Genomic DNA, 14,787 nt, shown 5'->3' on the forward strand with positions numbered 1-14,787 from the left:
CTTTAAACACCACCATTTTCCTCCCTGTTTCTTTGCTAATACTCTGGATGTGCACTTCTCCACACTGCCTGTGTCTGCCTGATGAAATTCTACCCGCGCTGTACCCATTTTGAGCTCTACCTTTTCTCTGAGGCCATTTTGGATCCCTACAGCTGGATATGAGGTCTTCCTCTGACCTCCAGAACACTTCTACCTCTCTTGTGACATTTTAGTTATTTTACTTGCTCGTGTTCTTTGACTTCTTTTCATCATGAGGCTGAATGTCCCTTGATGGCAGCGGTTTTTGCAGCATCAAGCCCAGAGACAGCCCTCTGCTCTCTGCAGTAAATGCCTTACACTGAAAACAAACCTGCCCAGTCATGCTTCCCTTAGTCTACTAAATTATCTGCTTCCCTAAGCTTCTGCTGGGCGTCTCCCTTCCCAGGAATGAAGTTGCACGGAGAAGCAAATCTCTCGGTGAAAGGCATGCTTGCACTGACACCAACTTCTTTGGAAAAGGATCCCCAAATATCATCATCTTCATTAGACATGGTCTATTTACTATTTTCATGAATCCCAGGAAACTCTCTTGGGTGAAATCACAAGTTGATTTTGTTTACCTGACTCTCAGGCCCTTGGGGGAACAGTCAGTGTTCTTCTGATGTAGAAATATCTTCGTCAGGCAAGTGGATCCTTGGGAATATCTAAAATTCCTCTTCTTTCTCATTCTTGGACAAGTTTCTCCTTAACACTCATAGTCAGGGGCTACACAAAATCAGCACTGGGATGAAATATTCAGCGGCACTTTTGCAAAGAGAGAAACGGGGGTGCACTGAGCCAGCATCTTAAAATGAGTCTATAGTTCTTAAATATTTGATCAATTGATAGTTTGTAATATTAACATCTTAGTATCAAAGTACAGTTCCTAAATATATATGTATTTATATGCCTATGTAGAGTATCCATCTTCTAGCTTAAGAGATTTAATTTAAGGTTGAATGAGGCAGGAAATACAGTATTATCATCATATGGAAGCTCATGTTGGCAACGCCACCTACAAAGCATAATTTTTGCACAACGTTAGAAATAGGACTATCATACAAATGGAAAAAACCAAAACCAAAACAACAGAAGTCAAAGATTTTATTAGATTCAGTTAATGAGGAAACCAGTAAGATGTTAGGGCTGATTTTAAAGATTTTATTTATTTATTTGACAGAGATCACAAGCAGGCAGAGAGGCAGGCAGAGAGAGAGGAGGAAGCAGGCTCCCCGCTGAGCAGAGAGCCTGACGCGGGGCTCAATCCCAGGACTCTGAGATCATGACCTGAGCCGAAGGCAGCGGCCTAACCCACTGAGCCACCCAGGCGCCCCGTTAGGGCTGATTTTAAAAGAAAATGAAAGACTGGGGCACCTGGGTGGCTCAGTGGGTTAAAGCCTCTGCCTTCGGCTCAGGTCATGATCCCGGGGTCCTGGGATTGAGCCCCACATCGGACTCTCTGCTCAGCGGAGAGCCTGCTTCCTCCTTTCTCTCTCTGCCTGCCTCTCTGCCTACTTGTGATCTCTGTCTGTCAAATACATAAATAAATAAAATAATAATAAAAGAAAATGAAAACCCAGATATTTGTAGCTGGTCAAATGAATGCAGAAATATTTTTGCAAATAAATGCAGAAGTATTTCATGTCCCACTAGGCAATACCTTGCAACGCTACTGAACAAGAATCAGTTGTATTGCTGTTGGGGTTTCTACAAGTTAACCTCTATTCTCAAAAAGTTGCAAAATAGTAAGAGATCAGGAGCCCTGGAAATTAGATGACTCCCCAGGTAGCGTACGCTATGAGAGGACATCCAGCTCTTTTTTATTTTATAAAATCTATTTTATTTTATAAAATCTCTGCACCCAGTGTGGGGCTTGAACTCATGACCCCGAGATTGAGAGTCCCAAGCTGTACTCACTGAGCCAGCCAGGCATGCTGTATACACCTGGATATCCAGGTATTCAGGGTACTCCGTATTTTCTTTGACCAAGGTCCAAATTTCGCATGCTTGCTTTTGACATTTAAGAAAGGTGTGAAAACGGGACGCCTGGGTGGCTCAGTTGGTTAAGCAGCTGCCTTCGGCTCAGGTCATGATCCCAGCGTCCTGGGATCGAGTCCCACATCGGGCTCCTTGCTCACCAGGGAGCCTGCTTCTCCCTCTGCCTCTGCCTGCCATTCTGTCTGCCTGTGCTTGCTCTCTCTCCCTCTCTCTCTCTCTGACAAATAAATAAATAAAATCTTAAAAAAAAAAAGAAGAAAGGTGTGAAAACAAGCCAATTTGCCTTTTCTGTGACATATCTGTAATTAGGTATTTGAAAGTAGACACAAACCCCTCCCCTCCACCAGTCAGTAGTGTTTCATCATGGGTGCTGGAGTCAGACTGCTTGGGTTCAAATCATGGTTCTATCATCTACTACTGGGTGACCCTGGGCAAATGACTTAACCTGTCACTCAGTTTCACCACAGCAAGAGAAGCTTTTACATAATAGTCATGAAGATTAACGGAGATGAGGCACGAGAGCTCAGTAAATGTGCTATATCACGACTCCTAAGAAAGGGTTAATTATTCTACCAGGGTCTTTACTCTGACATTAAAACATTTTGAGAAATAACCCGACTTATGCCTTGTTAAAAAGGGATTGGTTCTATGTTTTCAAGCAGAAACCAAAATACCTAAATCATCAAAGCAAGCCAATTAGTAAACTAATCAAATAATAATTAAACCTAAGAGATTACAGCAAATTCTAGATGTGTCAAAAGGATAATTTACTTTCAACTTTGACGTGGAAGGAACCAAAGAACAAAACAAAACAAAACAAAAAAAAGCAAAAAACGGTATGAGTCAGGGGCAGCAGGAAATTAATCTCTGTTGAGTTAAAATGTTCCAAGCATTGTGCTTGCCACACATTCATTACAGGTCAACAAATGAGTTTTTCAGAAGGAGAATAGTCTTTTTTCTCCCTCTCCTTAAGGACACATGTACAAAATAAAAAGCAGTAAGGGAAAAATAACCCAAAGAAAATCATGCTAAGGCCTTAGAAAGTGGGTTTATCACACACGTCAAAGGCTAAAGCAGGGGGTTGGAAGAGTGGCTTGGCTTTCATCATTTCTTCTGCATGACAAAAAAACACATGAAATACTCTCTTCATTTTCAATTATATTTGCCAACGTGTTGGAAATACAACGCGTTGGGAATACAGGTCCTTTCACTATATATGGTTATTTTTCCTTTGCCCATAAAATGCTGAGGAAAATACTGAATAAATACAGATTTTATTAAAAACACACTCACATACAATTCTTGTTACAAATTGATATAAATCAGTTATGTCTCCCTCCCACCCAAATTTTGGCTTACATGCCCTTAAATTAAAAAAGAGCAGTAGGGTGGCTTACCAAAAACCTGTGGATAAAGACAGTGAAGTACTGGGGTTCAGAATTGGACAGGAAGTAGCAATAAACCAAAACAGAAAGCAAAATTATGAAGAAAAATGACAACGCACGTTGAAGTCTGGATGCGTTTTAATGTATTCGAGACTGAGAAAAGAACTTTCCTAAACTGTTGGTTTTTAAGAGGACATTTTTAGGCTAAACTGAACACAAAAGAGAAGAGAATTTCCCTAAAGAAGTTTTCTGAGCCAAAGGAAAATCGAATTATGCTTGAAAAACAAAAGCAAAGACTAATGATGTCTGCCTCTCCCCCCCACCCACATCTTCAGATTTGCTTCAGTGTAGACTTTCCTGCTGAAGGCCAGTCATTCATTCTAGATTCTGTTATCTCAACACAACCAAATCTAGACTTAACCCTCTGTGTGCCAGTGGGTTGATCAATGGGACAATTATTTTCAGTCCCATTGGGCTGGGAAACCGCATTTGGGATGTACTCAAACACACAGAGACATACGGTCTCCTGAGCCCCAAACTGAAAAAAGTGGCAACTTCTTGCCAAAAGGACATTATCTATGGCCACTATTACTATATAAAATGATTTCTTGCTGTATAATTTTTAAAGAATATCAAGAGGCACTACGATTTAAACAAAGTTGGAAACGATTTCTTTTCTCTTTCACACACTCTGATTTTTACAAATCAGCAAAAAGCTTGTAAAATAGAAAAATGCTGAACTCAGGTTTTTAAAAAAAAGTTTTTAAAAAAGCTAAGCATGAATTCATAAGTAACTGGTATATTTACTATTCTGAAAGAAAAAAGGCAAAGGTAACAATATGATGCTCGACAATAAAGTGATATATTAATTCTGCAAATTCATGCATTAGTTCCTTTGCCAAAGATTCTTAGATTATAAAAATTTGTAAAAGGATGTGGCAAAAGTCAATACACGAGGGTTGTATTGAAGGCTTTCCACAACTACAGATGCATTAAAATATATTTATTTACTCGGAAGGGGAAGTGGTAGTGAGAGGCTTGCATCTATAATGACCATTTTCGAGTTCATTAGAAACTACCATTCATAATTCAAGTACACACGAGACAGTGCACATCTTCAAATGTCTAGTATACAACAGCAAATAACAGAATCCGAGAGCCAGAGACACCGGCTCTCTAAATACAACCAAGAGTGTTCTCCACGTTGTACTAGATGACAAGGGCTATTTATGGCAGCTTTAAGAACAGAGCTTATTTCTGAAAGTTTAAACTGGAGTGAAACCCATATGAAAAGATGTGCTATGTTCCGTCTGCCTCTTACATAGTGAAAGGACAATATAAGCCAGGTGGAATTCTACAAGAAAAACCAGGAATTCTACAAGAAAAACCAGAACTATACACCACAAGCAGAAGCGCTAGATGAGGGTAAAGAAAAACTGTAATAACCATCTCCTTTTGAGGCGCTGTATCGATGTTAAGGTACTTTTCTCTAGGACTGGACTCTTAAATACACACGTACAGAAGTGAAAATTAATATCTGTACCCAACATCTTGTTTTCTAGTCTCTGGGGTAGCTATTTAGCCCTCGGACAACATTTAGAAGCCTGATCCTTTATTCTACCTTTAACTTTTGTTTCCTGTCCTCTTCTACTTTCCTCAGATCACTGTACAGAATTCCATAGAACAACATGGTTCCCTGATACCCCTCAATTCATTCTTGTGCTACCCTGTATCGAGTTTGAAATCCACATCGACTTTAGCAGTATTAACGTAGGTTAACATACCAGGAGAGCAAGAAGTCGACATGAGAGGTTCAGCTTGGAGAGGTCGGTTGAAAGAACTTCTGTGAAGGTGAAGACCATTTTGCGTTACATGGTCCAGTGTCTACTCTGAGCGCAAACACTGTGAGGAACAAGAACACGGGCGACATGGAGGAAATGTGGAACTGTGCAGTACGGCTAGAGGCACCGATGTCTATATCTGCATCAGCTCTTGAGGTAGAAAATTCACTACTCATTACTAGATAGGAGAATAAGAGCTAAGTTAATAATGGTGAAATATAAAAGCTTAAAAATGGCACAAAGATGCTATGAATGTCCCCATATGTACACTTCTGTAAAAAGCTAACTTAACCCAGTCAGAAGGTTTGAGATGGAGGAGATGGTTTTGTGAGTTTTTAAGTAGGTATGTATTTCTTAAGATAGTCTATGCACTGATCTTCCATTTACTTTTTAAGTCCTTTATCTCGATTCCAGGAAGGAAAACCAAATCTTAAAGACTTGGCGGGCCACTCAATTTGCTTGTGTGAAAGTCCTCACACAGACACAAGGATGTGCTCGGCACAGGGACAGAGAAGGGGGGAGTGGAGGGTGAGCTTACACTGCTTGGGGAGAAGCTCTGGCGCTGGTGGTCTCAGGGTGTGGGAAGAGAGGCCCAGGAACCAGGAAGTCTTAAGAGACTCTAATTGGCCATTCAGGCTTAGAGATCACAGAGTTAGGAGGTTAAATATTTGAAAAAGTGAGCATTCCAGGGACTCTTTCCCTTGTACCATCAATTTCTGGAAAGAGAGAATTCATGTCTAAAAACTACCGGCTTTGCACAATCGAGTCACAGTACGTGTTGCATACGTTCAGTGGATTAGGAAATGCACCAGCGAGATTTAGAGGAGGCTCTCTTACACCCGCAGAAGAAAGTCCCCAGGAATTTCTCTTAGAGGCAGAAAGCTGGAAGAATGTGTTTGAGGACAATGTGGAGAGAACTGGGGAGGGATGGCAGCGGGGTTTCTTTCTCTGGGTTCTGGGGTGTCTCTGAAGAGGGCAAGAACATGATTGCGTGTTCTTTTGGTTTGTGTCAGAAACATAAATTGCTGTGCCTGTTTCAAGAAGGGCCTTCTAGAAGCACCCGCAGACGCACCTCAATGAAGAGCAGAGCATGCGGACTCTGGCCTGGGGTTCCAAGAGGAGTCTTGGGTTCTGGTCCGCAGAGCCAGGCAGCAGAGGGCACAGCCATTAAGTGCTGGAAGACAGGGAAATTCTGAACTAATAATTAATCAGGGCCTGGGAATACCGGCAGAGAGCGGCTGAAAAGCACAGTCACGTGACAAGAAGACAGCTGTCACTGTTCACTTTCTCATTTTTCCCTTGGACACGACCTCTGCGTAAGAGGTATGAATGAAGTCATAGAGCTGCTTGGCGTTGCCGGCATTGCCCAGAATGCCCGCCAGCTTGTCCTGTGACAGGCTGGCCAGTTCCGCGATGTTCTTCACGTGCTGCATCAAGGTGCGACAGTTTTTGGCGTTCACCCCTGGCATTTTTAATAAGAAGTCCTGGGGACCGGGGTTATACTTTTCCGACTCGGGGAGCGCCTCCGAATCCGCAGTGACGGCCACGGCTGTGGCCGCATCGGGCTGTGGCTTGTTCTGTTTCAGCTCCTCGAATAGCTCGGCGGTGGCGTGAGGCGAGGGGCACCAGAGAATCCGGAGTCTGGGGAAGTGGAGCGTGAGGAGGGTGAGTTTGGAGCTGATGTCGTTGCTGGAGATCTCCTGATGGAGGGCGCCCCGGGAGGTGAGGGAGAAGGGCTTCCCGGGGTCAAACTCGATCAGCAGCACGGGGCGCTTGTAGTAGCGGGCCATGGAGATGCACTGGCCGTACAGGCGGCCGTTGTTTAATGAGCCAATCAGGTCGCTGATGCTCTTGCGCTCGACGCACATCTCCGGGGTCAGAATGTAGTCTCCGACCTCCAGCGTCACGGGTTCAATGTCGATGCCCCGACGGTGGATCAGGGAGGGGAGCTCACTGCGGAACTCCCGCACATCCACGACTATGGTTTGCTGCATCCTGTTCTGTTCCTGGCCACCTGGGAGCAAAAAGTGTGCATTGCAAGTGATGTCACTAAGGAAGAACTCCCAAAGACGGAGCAGAACAAAAGTCTAAAAGCTGTGTTTTAGGGGCGTCTGGGTGGCTCAGCTGGTTAAGTGCTGGACTTGGTTTTGGCTCAGGTCATGATCTCGGGGTTCACGAGATGGAGCCCCAGGTTAGGCTCCACGCTCAGCAGGGAGCCTGTTTCTCTCCTTCTCTCTCCCTCTGCCCCTTCCCCCACCTGAACTCTCTCTTTCTAAAATAAACAAATAAATCTTCAAAAACAAAGAAAAATAAAATAAAATCTGTGTTTCTGCTGTCAACCTGTGATGCATGGTAACATAACACCCCGTGTTGTTATTCATTTTTCTGTGATTTCAGAAAGGTTTGTTTACAGAGTAAATAAAGGCGATTTCTCTTAAACTAAATAGAGCTGAGGCAAGTCCTGATGATTCATAAGAGCGGCGTCTGCTTTTGCCTTCCCTCGGCAGTGCCCTTGACCTCCGGTCCCGGACGGTCCCACTGCTCACCTTCTACTGATCACCGCCTTCCCAATTCCTATGACAGAGTCAGGCGCGTATTGGACACTTACAAACGCTTGCTGGGTCAACTGCTTTAGAGGCTCTCGTGAAAAATTCTGGAGCCGCTAGTCTTTGTACCAGTGAGTGTGGACGTGGGAAGACGGAAGAAGCCAGTGGACCAGAACTTCCCACATTTGAATGTGCCCAGAACCGCCTGGGAGCAAATTAGAGGTGGTTCTGTACTCAGTAGGTCTGGGGTGGGGCCTAAGACCTTGCATTTCTTTTCTTTTCTTTTTTAAAAAAGATTTATTTATTTATTTATCTGACACAGAGAGAGACAGTGAGAGAGGGAACACAAGCAGGGGGAGTGGGAGAGGGTGAAGTAGGCTTCCTGCTGGTCAGGGAGCCCGATGCGGGGCTTGATCCCAGGACTCTCATAACCTGAGCCACCCAGGCACCCCAGACTCTGCATTTCTAACAACATCCCAGATAATGCTAAGGCTGCTGGCTTAAGGACAGCACTGGCAAGGACCAGCACCTGCCGTGGGCAGAGTAATGGTCCCTTTACGATGCCCATGTCCTAATCCCTGGAATATGTAAATACATTACTTTACATAGCAAAGGAGACACTGGAAATATGATTAAATTTAGGATCTCAAGATTAAGAGATTGTTCCAAAGGTCCTTAAAAGTGAGAGAGAGAAGCGGGAAGGGCAGAGTCAGAGCCGCTGGCTCTGAAGGAGGAGGACGGGGCCAGGAGCCCAGGAGCGCAGGTGCTTCCAGGAACTGGGAAAGGCAGGGAGACGGAGCCTTCCCTAGAGCCTCTAAGAGGAGCACAGCCCTGCTCACACCTCGATTTTAGCCCAGTGAAACCCATTTGGACTTTGGAATTTTAATAATTGTAAGATAAGAAATGTATGTTGTTTCAAGCCACCGAGCATGCGTTAAGTGGTTATAGCAGCCGCAAGATGTGACTACAGGGCCGGGAAGGCCTGAACTCAGAAGGACAGACTTCCGTAAATAGCTTTCTGTGTGGCACCTGCATCGTCAAGTCTAGCTTCCTTCACTCGTTCTACATTCTGCAAGAAGTGTCACCAACCTATCTGACTTAGTGAGAATCTTCTTCAAGACAGACCTCGATGCTCTGAGGCCACGTTTCCCAAAGCACAGTCCAGGGGCATTCCCATCAGAAGGCCCTGAGCTGCCGACCCTGTTTCAGATCCATGGAGTGAGGCCTTTGGATCCACACCTTTAACAAGCCTCTGCGGTCAATCCTGGACATACTGGATTTGGGAGGCCCGTGGCTCTAACCGGGGTCCCCCGCCGCAGAGGCTAAAGTCAACTCAGTCATATTGCGTTCCTCAGGCCGCGTGGCTGACAGCAGCTGCTTGCCATGGGGAAACGGGGATTAGGGGAGCGGGGAGGGGGTTGAATCTGGGTCACGCTGCACTTGGAACTCAGCACGCCATGGTTCAGACGGTGCCCGGCAATGAGAGCGTCACGCACCTGGGACCTGGGGAAGTGCCAAGAAGCAACACACGGGGGCGAGGACAGACGTGGGGAGGCGCTCCAGACAATGCCTGTCTGAGCTAAGCCCATTCCTCCGGGTCAAAATAAGAACCGAATGGGCGCTTATCAAAGTTTCTCTGCAAAAGTACGTCCTGCGTCTCAGCCAGCCAACCACGTTTACGAGCAATGCCGGAACGTGACTAGTTTCGAGGCTGGGGTGCCTACAACACAGCCCCTTTATTTTACAGCTCTGGGAGGGACACGTGGTTAGGGAAAGGCAGGCACCCATTTTTACAAAGTCGTTGAGAAAAAGCACGCTTCTGCAGGAAAGCTCTAGAACCCCGACAGCCTCCATGGTGGGCGCCGGAGCGCATGGCCCAAGGCGGGACTCACCTGCTTTACGGGTGTCCACGGCAGCGCCTGCAGCCGCGGGGCCTCTTACCAGGTCCAGATTTGCTTCGTCCCTACCTTCCCTCCCTTCAGGGACCACCATGCTGGCCTTCTCCCTGGGGCGGAAAATAGTTTCAACCTTTTTTGAACGAAACTTCAAAATTTCCAGATTTTACTCTTTCATAGATGGTAACTTAGAACATGGCCACAGGAGTGTCAAGATGAGAAATATGTTAGATAAATAAGTACAATAAAACTACACAGATGAGCGACGGGTAAAGGAAGCAGAAAGAAGTCCGTGGTTGGGTGCTACTACCATCTTCCAGAGCAAAAGAGCTGCTGTTCGCTTTCCTTCCTCTGTGTCCTTTAAGCACTTTGGGACATGAAATAAGTGGGTAAAAAAATGCCACCAAGAGACTGGGGCTTTTTATAAAAACATGTTAACGTGTTATTGAGCATTAAGAATAATTTAAATCATTTACATTCCAATACTTTCAGAGTAAATCACAGATAGGGATGGTTAGAAATCAATGATCAAGAAAATCACAGAGCAGATGAAGGGAACTTCGATTTAAAAAAACTCCAGGTGGGAGGCCCCGAGAAACGGTTTTAATTTTAAAGGGAAAATCCAGTCATACACATTTCCCAATAGAGATTTAAACAAACAAAAAAAATCAACATCTCCGGTTAGGCAACAGAGCAGCATGAACTCCCTCGTTCCTGCATTCATTGTAAAAACCTTTCTGGAGTGTTCCCACCTGCTGCGTTGGGTGCTCTGATCGACATATGGTTATGCAGTAATTCCTGCCTTCTAGGAAGCTCACAGCTCACATCTGGTAGGCTGACAGGACCGTACAACCATAACTCAGATTCGTCATCAAGGACTACAGTCATGACAATATCCTCGAGAGCCAAAGAGAGGAGGCCAGGCTTGCCACGGTCTTATATTTCAAACACAGAAGTATGTTATCATCAATCCATGAACCAGCCAGCGGTCTAGGAGGGAGACAAAGGATGTATGAGGCTGGCTCTCTCCCCTCACAGGGCAGGAAACTGAGTTGGGGAAGCACGAGCAGGCACGAAACAAAGGTGGGACTAACCAACGGCAGGAACAGAGCCCAGGGTACCGTGAAGCAGAAGGGAAATGGGTCCTTAGTACTCACTAATCATTTCAGGAAGGGCTAAAACAGCAAAGATTTTCCAGTGAAAGGAAATAAAACCGGATGGACCGATTTTCCAACAACTCTGGATAAATGATGTTTTAGAACAGGGTACCACTCCAAGATACCACTGGGGAACAGAAATTACCACTTTAAATTCTATACTCCTTGAGACAATATACCAACGCAAAGTTATTATTAGCCCAGCATTTTGTAAACAGTTCACGCAAGGGGGGTGGGCACAGTTCCAGGTCTTTTCCTCATGATTCTCAGTACCAGTGTCAAGTGTGGCCTGCTGGAATAGTCTTTGCAATGGCTGTGGCCCTGAAAGCCACTTGTTACTGCTCTGTGACATCTGGTAGACTCGAGTTGAGGACAAAGGGCAAGCTATTGAAAAATTATTGCTCCTTCATTTCTTTTTCTTTGACGTTTGGGATTAATATTGGGGATCCTTTTTCTCTGTTTCCACTTACTTTACTGGCTAAGCTCCATATCACACATGGGGACATCCCAATTTTCTGATTAATTTGTAGTCTGTTGAGTGGCTGTACAGCCTAGTGGGTTAGAGTATGAATCTCTAGTCTGTGGTTCCGAAACCACTGATGGGCCATGAGCCTTGGACAAGCAGTTTAATGGCTCTGTGCCTCAATTTCATCTGTAAAATGGGCATAATAATAAAACCTACCTCAAAAGAGGCATGTTAGGATTACCTGCTGTGGAAGGTACTCAGGACAGTGCCTGGCACATAATAGGCATTATAAAATGTTAGCTGTCATTAAAACTGTACTTTTCTAATAACGTGGTAACCTTATTCCCTAATTATCCGTGACAATGCTGAAAAAGATTTGCTTTCAGATGATTCCACAACGGTTTCAATTAATATTGTTACGTAAAAGCAGCTAGTTTACCGTGAAATGTTATAACTTAACTGCAAATTGAGTGCGGGAAATAGTAAATTCCTGAAACGAAGCCTGGATTGTGGAGAACATAGTAAGTCTCCCGAACTGGTAACTCAAATTAATGTAACAGAAACTTGCCACCATAGTAAATATTCAGCTCTTTGCTTTCGCCATTTAGCATAATTACCCAAGTCGCTCGGTGTGACAGACACAAAATGATAATTATCAATGCAGATTCCTATTTCTACTTAATCTACAGTACAGAGGTTTCTGATTTTTGCTTCAACATCTTTAATGATATCTGAATTGCTTGTACAACATGATAATATAGGAAGGAGGCGCTGAACTAGAAGTCTGCCTTTAAAGGGAATGGATTCTGGCCCTCATGCTAACTGATTTTGGGATCACCTTTTTCTTTATTTTATTTTATTTTTTATTTCTTAAGGAATCTCTACACCCAACATGGGGCTTGAACTCACATCCCCGAGATCAAGAGTCGTGTGCTTCACCGACAGAGCCAGACAGGTGCCCTGGTGAGCACATTTTCTAACTAAAATTCCAAAGAACCTTACCCCTGCCTTTGAAAAGCAGTCATCTCTCTAAAGCTATGTATACTCAGAATGTTACTGCCAATTTTTCTACCTAGTGAGCAGTTTATTATCGATACTTAGGAGTTTCATTTTTTTTTTTTTCTCTCTCTCTCTTGACATCTGTAATTGACTGACCTGGCCCAGACAAGCCATCGTTCCACCGCCAGTCTGCCACATTCATTCCTTTTGGGGCATTTTCAGTAGTAGTGCTGCTTTCATTCTGACGACATCACCCATGGAGGTCCTGGCAAAAGCACCTTGTCTTATTCTCACGTCAAATTTCTAAGTACGGGCTCGGTGCAAACGCTCTTTCAGCACCGCCCCTCACAGATATTTTCCTTTTCGAAACAAACACTTCTCAAATTCCCCACCTTTCCTGGGAAAGTAAATATCTGAAGATTCTGAATGGTGAAACTATCTGATTGCTGTGTAATATGGGAAGATCTACCTTATAATAAGTAGACGGTCACCACTGACACCTGGGGAATTAAGCCAGGCCAGAGATAAAAGTACATTAAAATCTGAAGCTCTATGTGGTCATCTGTTAACTTGGGGACAGTTAACCCATGCAGCCTCGGGCAGAGAAGGTTTTGTAAAGGGGGAACGGCTGGTTAGGATGTACTGACCCACACCCTCCTGCACCGATTCTATTTTTTTTTTTTTTTTAAGATTTTATTTATTTATTTGACAAAGAGAGAGAGCACTAGTAGGGGGAGCTGCAGGCAGAGGGAGAGGGAGAAGCAGACTCCCTGCTGAGCAGGGAGCCGGATGTGGGACTTGATCCCAGGACCCCGGGATCATGACCTGAGCCAAAGGCAGACGCTCAACGGACTGAGCCACCCAGGTGCCCCTGGTACCAATTCTTTGATTCCATCTCCTACATCTCTCTTCAGTCTGTTCCCTTTTCCCTGTCAACCTAATCTTGGCTACTGCTGACTCGTTTCCCTGCTCCATCTAGTCCTCCACTGGAGGCCAGCGAGAGCCTCTAAAAACAGACTTCCTACCAAGGATGCTTCGGTGCTGTCTTACTGCCTTGACAGGCACGTTCTGAATCCTCAGCAGGGCCTCTGGGACCCTGGAGCCTTCGTACACAAAAGCCCCTTCCCACCCTGTCAGGGCAGCACCTAATGCACACTGCTGATGCATCGCGTACCTACCGCTTCTTCCAGGAAGGCGCCCGGCTTCCCACCCTGGGCCAGGTCGGACCTGCACTAGTGCACCCCGTTCTTTACCTTTGCAGCCAGACTCTGTACATGTCTAGTTAGCGTAATACTTCACCGCCTAACGTTCATCTTCTCCACTAGAGGATGAGCTCGAGGGGGGAGGGACCTCCGGCACCACAGCATCTCCTTACCGGCACAGGGCATGGCACCTCACAGATGCCCAGGACACCTCTGCGACTGTTTTGAGTCTTGGGGCAGTGAGGGTCTAGCAGACAGAGAAGCACTAAAAGCTTTGAACAAGGAGAGGCCAGCTGTTTAACCTGGTGGGTTATCACATTTTCTGAAATATCTTATGTATTTTAAGCTGTTGGTTAAGCATCTGCTTTCCCCTCTCCCTCTGCCCTTCCCCTCTGCTCATGCTAATAAATCAACCAAATCTTAAAAAAAAACAAAAAACAAAAAAAAAACAAGAAAACCCCATGTATAAACACATATACCATATAAACCAGCCCACAGAGCAGGTTAACAGAAAACATTTTCATAGGCTGAAAGGACTGACCGGAAGCTAGAAGAATCCATGGCCCAAGCCTTTGGTACTCAGAGGACACGGGGCAGGGGGAAGGGGCCTGGTCATATACTGTTCTGAGCCCTCCACAGAGACCCGGTGGCCCTGACTCAGGAGGCACTCGGGAATGCATGCCCTGGGTGAACCAGTCTTCGGGGATATTCTAGGTGGTTGCTGAGAGCCCACCGTCAGGGCTGGAGGAAGGTTGTCCATTTTGAAATTCCATGTAGAGCCCTGGCATGCTGACAGCCGCTAAAAATGATTTCTGCCCTTTCACTGCCACTGATGCTCTACCAATGTCTGTGGCTTGGAAGATTGGTCAGTCCAAGCCATGATCTCCCCTGGTCTAGTCTTTTCTCTGGCCCAGCTCAAGGATGCCCCGTCTTGCCCCTGCCCTGGCTTCTGAGGCCCCTTACAGACCATGTGACCCATCTTCCCTCACCAAGCTGCCACCTCCTTGACAACAGCCCTGGTGTAAGGTTCTCAGATTTCTCAAACACCTGCGGTGGGTAAAAGGTGGCCGTCTAGTCCGTGCCCATGTCACTTAGAACATCTTCCTGATGTCACACTGGAAAGCAATTTCTATTCAGATTTGGAACCTTACCAGACACTCATCCTAGAAACAGTACACGTACGTTTAGATAAACATCACACCTTCAAAAAAATATCTTTCCAGAGTGATTCTACTGCTGGTGATCTGAACTGCCTGGGTTGTAAAAGCATTTCTCAGCAA

At 45.2% G+C, this 14,787-nt stretch overlaps 1 protein-coding gene across 1 annotated transcript in view; it reads right to left on the reverse strand.

Annotated features, from left to right (window-relative positions):
- Nucleotides 1–3,275: 3,275 nt before the first annotated feature.
- The window catches only part of LOC111156170 (ERCC excision repair 4, endonuclease catalytic subunit), a 30,867-nt gene continuing 19,355 nt past the window's right edge, over nt 3,276–14,787 (reverse strand). The window contains exons 10-11 of the mRNA XM_022516875.1: nt 9,681–9,793; nt 3,276–7,256 (exon numbers count right to left, since the gene is read on the reverse strand). Of these exons, the coding sequence (XP_022372583.1) occupies nt 6,523–7,256; nt 9,681–9,793 (847 nt within the window). The 3' untranslated portion in view covers nt 3,276–6,522. The remainder of the gene's footprint in view (nt 7,257–9,680; nt 9,794–14,787) is intronic.

Source organism: Enhydra lutris, unplaced genomic scaffold (assembly GCF_002288905.1).
Source record: "Enhydra lutris kenyoni isolate GAN:26980312 unplaced genomic scaffold, ASM228890v2 scaffoldscaffold45, whole genome shotgun sequence".
NCBI lineage: Eukaryota > Metazoa > Chordata > Mammalia > Carnivora > Mustelidae > Enhydra > Enhydra lutris.